This window comes from Marmota marmota, unplaced genomic scaffold (genome assembly GCF_001458135.2).
Source record: "Marmota marmota marmota unplaced genomic scaffold, marMar, whole genome shotgun sequence".
NCBI lineage: Eukaryota > Metazoa > Chordata > Mammalia > Rodentia > Sciuridae > Marmota > Marmota marmota.
Window position 1 is genome coordinate 17,695,827 of NW_025999968.1, and position 7,459 is coordinate 17,703,285.

Sequence of the window (7,459 nt, forward strand, 5' to 3'; positions counted from 1 at the left end):
GGATAGAGTTGGGTTACATAAGTGAGAGGATAACAAGGTAATTGGAGAGTGGTGAACGTGATTCCCAGGCTTGATGTTGGAAGATAGAAGATTTTTTTTTTAATATTATGAGTTTTTTTTTAAAGAGAGAGGAGAGAGAGAGAGAGAATTTTTAATATTTATTTTTTAGTTATTGGCGGACATAACATCTTTGTGGTGCGAGGATCGAACCCGGGCCGCACGCATGGCAGGCGAGCGCGCTACCGCTTGAGCCACATCCCCAGCCCCAAGAAGATTTAAAAGTAGATTAGAGGAGCATTGACGGGATGGATTATGAATAAAACTGAATAAAGCCCAAAGATCTTATCTGAAACTTTGTTATAATGTTGTCTTAAATCCCTGATGGTTTATTCTAATCTGGGTCTTCCATAGTTTAGTAGTCTGGCAGATGTGGGTTGCATCTCTCCTGGGTTGCACTTGGCCCTGGAATATCCTTTCACCTGATTCTGCCTAGGATTTTTTTTATTCTTCAAAGCTCAGTTCCTTTGACCTTTCCAAAAGCTATTTCCCAATTAACTCAAACTTGAAAAAAAGTATACCTATTTCTGAAATTTCATGGGTCTTTGCACTTTTTATAGGATGTTTGTCAGATTTCATCATTTATTCAGGTTTGCTAATTTGTCTAATCTATGCTGATATAACTATTAACTGAGTCAAAGGGTCTGTCTGCTTCAACTTATATCTCCATAGTATCTGGTATGCCCAGAGTGTACTGGCTAAGAGTACCACCTTTGGAATCAGACCAGTGGTGAACATCATGGTGACCTTGATTCTTCAAACCTAAATTTCTTAATTTATAAAATAGAGATAATACCATTACAGATCTCATACATACTACTTTTGCAAGGATTAAATAATTTGTATAAAGCACTTAGCATATTATCTGGCAATGATAATTACTATTATTTCAAATAAATTTTTATGGAATAAACAAGTGAATGAATGATTACACAGTCTACTTGGGAAAAGTCATGCTTTTAATTTAGAATAAAAACAATTAGACTTTCTTGGATGCTAATGCTAATATACTGAGAGCAATTTTAATGTAAACTATTTTAGTAATAGATACCACTAATTTTGTACTAATTATAGGTAAAATGCAAAATATTTTAATATAGACTATCATTTAACAAGTCGAAAGATGAATATCATGTTTTGCAGATGAGAAACTGAGGTGGTACTGAGGATTGAACCTAGTGCCTTACACATACTAGGCAAGTGCTCTACCACTTAGCCACAACCCCAGCCTCTGCCTTTCACTCTCTTAATAATGAAGTTTGATGAACATAAATTCTTAATTTTAATGAAACTCTTAGTTTATTTATTTTTTCATTATGGTTAGTAATGCTTGTGTCCTGTTTGAGAAATCTTTGTATACCCCCAAGGTCATGAAGATACTTTATTTTTTAATACTAGAAGCATTATTTTATGTTTTATATTTAAATGTGTGATCCACTTCACATTAATTTTTAGATAGGTGTCAGATAGGTGTCAAAGTTGTCTCCCTCATTTGGTTACTGCATTGTTTCAGTATCATTTATTGAAAAAAATTATTCCTTTCCTACTGAATTGCAGTAAGATGCAGTAATTACAGTAAGATGACTACTTAGATGTGGATCTCTGCCATTTATTTTAATTTTGAAATATGCTATATTCCAGTAGACTGTAATTTCTAAGAAATCTTGGATTGTGTTTAATTGGCTCGCTACACTATACTCACTACCTAGTCCAATGACACATGATTGACATTCAGTATATATTTGCTGATTGAATGAAAGAATTTTTAAGAGAGAAATCCATAGGAAGTCTGAGAAATATTTTTAAATAAAGAATTAAAAAATGTTCCGAGTTACACAGCATGTTTAGATATATAGTAGAATTGAAATTGTTTTTGTAGAATATTGCCAGCTTCTAAATATCCACCCCCTTCATAAAAATTAGTTTAGTTAGATAATTCTATTACAGGGCATGAGGTCTTTTGCGAGGAAATTCCTGTTTAATTCTTGGTCAATTTCTTTTGTCACCATACATATATTGTTTACTGGAGGAATTTTTTTTGAGAAACTGCTACTCTTTTAAAACTTGTAATTTTTTTAGTCTTTATGGCTAGCCCTTCAGCTTCAGTAAAATATATCAGTATAAATTCTGAACCTAATGAGAAGTTAATTTGGAATAAGGAATAGATATAAAAGGATCTCTTCCACTATTTTAAAAAATCTTTTTCATATCAAATAATAATTTCTGGGATGGGGTTGTGGCTCAGTGGTAGAGCACTTGCCTAGCACGTGCAAGGCCCTGGGTTTGATCCTCAGCACCACATAAAAATAAATTTTAAAAAATCAAGGTATTGTGTCTAAAATACAACTAAAAATTAAAATTAAAAAAAGTTTAAAAAATAATAATTTCTACAATGTTTTTTATTTTTTGTAGAGATTGTCACAGAAGGAAAAAGAAAAAAGTCTACATCTTCTGATTTACATGAGGTATGCATTAGTTTTGCTTGTAACCAATAGTTGCTGAAATTGAAAGTGTTTTGCAATTTTTTTAAAAAATAAAATTTTTAAATATGGTAAAACTTTGAGCAGTATTTTGAGGAAAATGATGTTCTGAATAACTGAGCAGCTTTTAAAAATCCATTACAAGATGACTGGTATACATTTTGGTTTATATTTTGAATTTTATATAAAACATAACTCAGCATTTCATTGATGACTGAATGTATTAGCATGCTTTGTGTTCATTCATTAATAATGTAGATGTAGAAGAGCTGTGTTCATGGCATATGCTGAAAATTATTTTTTGGAATCTGTTCTTTTAAACCTCTTTTTTTTCTATTCATTTCTTCTTACAAAACAAGCAAAATGAAGTTTCTGCCTATGTTGAGTGTTTTTTTTTAAAAATGCATCCCTATAAAGAATGATAATCTTTTTCTCTAGAATTTTGTGCTTAAATGCAGTGATACCTGATGTACATTATAATGATTTATAGATACTTTTCTCAGAAGCATTTATGTATGGAGATCTTTAATTTGAAACATTTTTATGTTTTTACAGTTGTACATTTAACAACGATTGTAGAAATCATAAAGGAGTATCATGGGTTAATGAGAGGGAATTAAGAGGACCTTAGTAGACCACGTAGAATATCTTTGCTAGTCTTCTTTGGCTTAAGATTTGCAGGGTGTGGTTTCTCCATTTATTTTTATTTATTTATTATTTTTTAAAAATATTTATTTTTTAGTTGTAGTTGGACACAATACCTTTATTTCACTTATTTTTTATTATGTGGCGCTGAGGATCAAACCCAGGGTCTCGCACATTCGAGGCAAGTGCTCTACCACTGAGCCACAACCCCAGCCCCATGGTTGTTTCTCCATTTAAAATTTTGGATTTAGCTCAAGTACAGTGAATGAGGAAAGTAGAAAAGAAAATTTTACATTGCTGTGAAAACTACTGTCATATCCAGTATCTCATTTTGTTTTCTGATACTGTAAAATAATACATAAGACTGGCCATTTATTTAAAAATACTATGTATTTTGATTCATGGTTCTGGAAGCTGGGAAGTCATTGGTACCTGCTGAACTTCTGGTGAGGGCCTTGTATAATAGCTCACAGCAGAAAGCAGAGTAAGTGGACTGAAAAGAGGCATGTATATGAAAGACTCAGGGGAAGTACCAGTCTCACTTTGTAACAACCTGCTTTCTTGAAAACCAACCAACTTGTAATTTTTTTAGTCTTTATGGCTAGCCTTAACTAACACAGTCTCTTGATAAAGAGATTAATCTTTTCATAAGGGTGAAGGTCCCATGACCTAATTAGCACTTAAAGGTCCTGCTTCCTAACACCTTTATATTGGTAATCCAATTTCAACTTGAATTTTGGTGGGGACAAATCACATGTAGGCTATAGCACCCAGTTTTAAAATACCTCTATGTTGACCACTGCTATTTAAACAAAATTTTTAAATTTATTTATTCTAATCAGTTATACATTACAGCAGATTGCTCTTTGATTCATTGTACACAATAGAACACACTTTTTCATTTCTCTGGTTGTACATAAAGTAGGGTCACACCATTCATGCAATCATATATGTACCTAAGGTAATGATGTCCATTTCATGCTATTTTTAATATTTGCAACAAAGTGCTCTGCTTTAGGGTATTATGTCATTCATGCAATTCACTTGACGTTCTACTGTTAACATTTCATAATATTGAAGCCAGGTGCAGTAGTGTGCACCTGTAGTCCCAGCTGCTGGGAGGATTGCTTGAGCCTACACATAGACACCTTATGTCTTAAAAAGAAAAAAAAATAATATTGAATTTCATGTTGGTTCTAATGCCCTTTTGACAAGCTCCTAGGGGTAGTAGGGGTGGTACCTTTCCTTACTTTTTGGCACTACAAGCTTATCTTGTATTTTCCCTACCCAGCCTTGGAATTAACAGATTTCCCAAGGAGCCTTGGTTGTTTTTATTGAAGAATAAAATATTTCATTTGTTCAACCATAGTATACCTATAACGTCATACCAGTACATGTAAAAAATTTAGAATTCCTTATAAACTAGCATACTAAATTCTTGGTAGTAGTTTATATTACCTCCTAAGACCATTAGTAGAAATAACTTACTGAAAGGATAAGAACTTTCGTGAATACAGAGATAAGACACTGATACATTTTGAGTTTTTAAGAATTTAAAATTATTTTTAAGACAAAACTTGTTTTTTCTTTTTTATTAGTCAATACTTGTTTTTTTATAGATTTTATTAGAAAATTCAATTTAACAAAAAGACTACTCAGATACAACTAGAATTAATACCTTGGAATTCTAGTTCATCTGTCTATCTGTCTATAGTAAATAAATATTAAAATTAGAACACCACCCAATACTGCATTTAATCTACTTTTTCTATTTAACTGCATCGAGGGCATAATTTTTCGAAAATCAAACTTATTTAAAATATTGCTTAGTATTTATTGGGTAGTTAAAATGTATTGGATAAATTATGCTCAGTACTAGGGAAATAGTGGTAAACATTTTTTGTTTTTTGTTTTTGTTTTTTTGGGTACTGGGTACTGGGGTGCTTAGCCACTCAGGCGCATCTCCAGCCCTGTTTTGATACTTTTAATCTTGAAACAGTTCTCACTAAGTTGCTTAGGTCCTTGCTAAGTTGCTGAGATGGTTTTGAATTTAGAATACTGCCTCAGCCTCAGAGCTGCTAAGATTATAGGCCTGCACCTCCACACCCAACTAGTGGTAAACATTTTAAATGACTACATCGTATTTCATTATATGCAAATCTCAATGAATTCTTTCATTGTTTTTGAGCTATTTTTAGTGTTTTGAATTATAACCTGTGCTAATTGTTGTATTGGAATTTTAAGTTTTGTAGGATCATTGATAGCTTAAAATCTTCGTTGATCGAATTATAGTAGAAACCATGACTGGAATGTGTCTAAGGACCAGGGATGTAGTTCAGTGGTAGAATCTGTGCTTAGCACAAGGCCCAGGGTTCAATTCCTAACACCTCAAATTAAATAAATGCAATGGGATATAAAAACAAGTAAAATAAAATGTCTAAGAAGAGATCATATTGTTGCAAAAGACTCATAAGTATTTGGGTTTTTTTGGGGGGAGGGTAGGAATTTGCTTTTTAAAAAATTGGATGTTATAATTAGAATTTTTTTATTACATATTTTTAAATGCATACAACTTAATTTAGATCAGTTAATCATTAAGAAAAAGTGAAGAACTCGAGATAGGGCAGAGGTGTGGGCGGGGAAGGGAGAGGGCAGGGGTTTAGCAATGATGGTGGAATGTGATGGACATCATTATCCAAAGTACATTTCTTTTAAAAATCAATTTATTAAAGTATGATTAAAACCATCATTACATTCTGTGCTATAAACATCCCCTCCAAAAGTTTCTTCTTTCTTTTGCAATTAATAGTTCCAGTGCTAATCTGCTAGTTGATTCAACGTAACATAAAATCTATCCCCTTTAGTAAAGTTTTTGGTATGTAATACACTATGGTAAACTATAAGCATTATGCTGTACAGTATTTCTCTAACACTTATTTATCTTACATAACTGAAACTTTGTACCCTTTGAGTAATACCTCTATGTTTCTTTCTCCCCACAACTTCTGGCAGCTACTATTCTTACTGCTTCTGTGAGTTTGACTATTTTAGATTTCTCATATAAGTGATATCATATAGTGTTTGTCTGTTCTCCAGGTTCATTTTCACGTAGTCACAAATGGTAGGATTTTCTTCTTTTTAAAGATTCAGTAATATTGTATTATATGTATATACCACCTTAATTTTTTTTTTTTAAACCAGTCATAGGATCTGGAGTCATCTTGAAGACTTGTTCACTCACTTGTTTGGAATCTATAGGAAGACACAAACATCTTGGTGAATCTGTATCCCTTTGTAGCCTCTCCATATGATCTTTCCAGTTTAGTGGCTTCAGGGTATCCAAATTTCTTACCTATGGCTTAGGTCTCCCAAGGTGTGTATACTGAGAGGCATAGGGAGGGAGGGAAGCACATAAGCACGTCTGAACCATGCTGAAGCTAAGTTTCCTCTTATGACTAGCCTTGGAAATCACAAGTCTGCCCAGATTCAAGGGGGACAGAACATAGTTTTAATGTTGGAAGACTGCCTGGTCATGTTGTGAGAAAAGAATGTGGGGTAGGGAATATTGGTATGGCCGCCTTTGGAAAAGACCGTATGCCACAGAATTCAGTGTAAGTTGTGTTTATCAGCTTTGCCTTGCTGTGTCAAAATACCTGAGGAAATCATCTTAAAGAGAAAAGATTTATTTTGGCTCAATGAGAGGAGAGAGATGGGAGGGGGTAGTGAGTGATTAAGCACAAATGTGCACAAACAAGCTGGGGATCAAGCCTTCAACATGTGAGCTGTTGGGGGAAATTCCAGATTCAGACAATAACATTATACTAGATAACCTGCTTACAAAGCATCCATGGATTTGAACAGCCTGAATCCCTTGCCTCACCCTGGAGAAAGCAGCTGTTGTTTTCTAATTAAGAATATAACCCCCCACCCCCCGCACCTGCCAGGTAGGCGGAACTGTGACCACCGACAGAAAAGGCCCAGTGGCCCGCGGAGGGGCAGAGCTTCAAATCACTCCTGCAAGGTAGGCGGGCCTGCGACCCACCGGCAGAACAGGAGCAGCGGCCTGCTGAGAGGCAGAGCCGCCCCCTCCCCCCGCGCCTGCAAGGTAGACGGAACTGTGACCACCAACAGAACAGGCCAGACCTGCAACCGACACACAGAACAGGCCCAGTGGCCTGAGGAAGGGTAGAGCCGCCCCACCCCCCCGCGCCTGCAAGGTAGGCGGACCTGCGACCCACTGGCAGAACAGCCCCAGAGGCCTGCAGAGGGGCAGTGCC

The 7,459-nt window shown here is 35.0% G+C and overlaps 1 protein-coding gene across 9 annotated transcripts in view; it reads left to right on the top strand.

Annotated features, from left to right (window-relative positions):
• Positions 1 to 7,459, top strand: part of Senp7 (SUMO specific peptidase 7) — a 151,198-nt gene that overhangs the window by 4,994 nt on the left and 138,745 nt on the right. For all 9 annotated transcript variants that reach the window (XM_015478572.2, XM_048803394.1, XM_048803395.1 and 6 more), the window contains exon 2: positions 2,470 to 2,522. In XM_015478572.2, the coding sequence (XP_015334058.1) occupies positions 2,470 to 2,522 (53 nt within the window). The remainder of the gene's footprint in view (positions 1 to 2,469; positions 2,523 to 7,459) is intronic.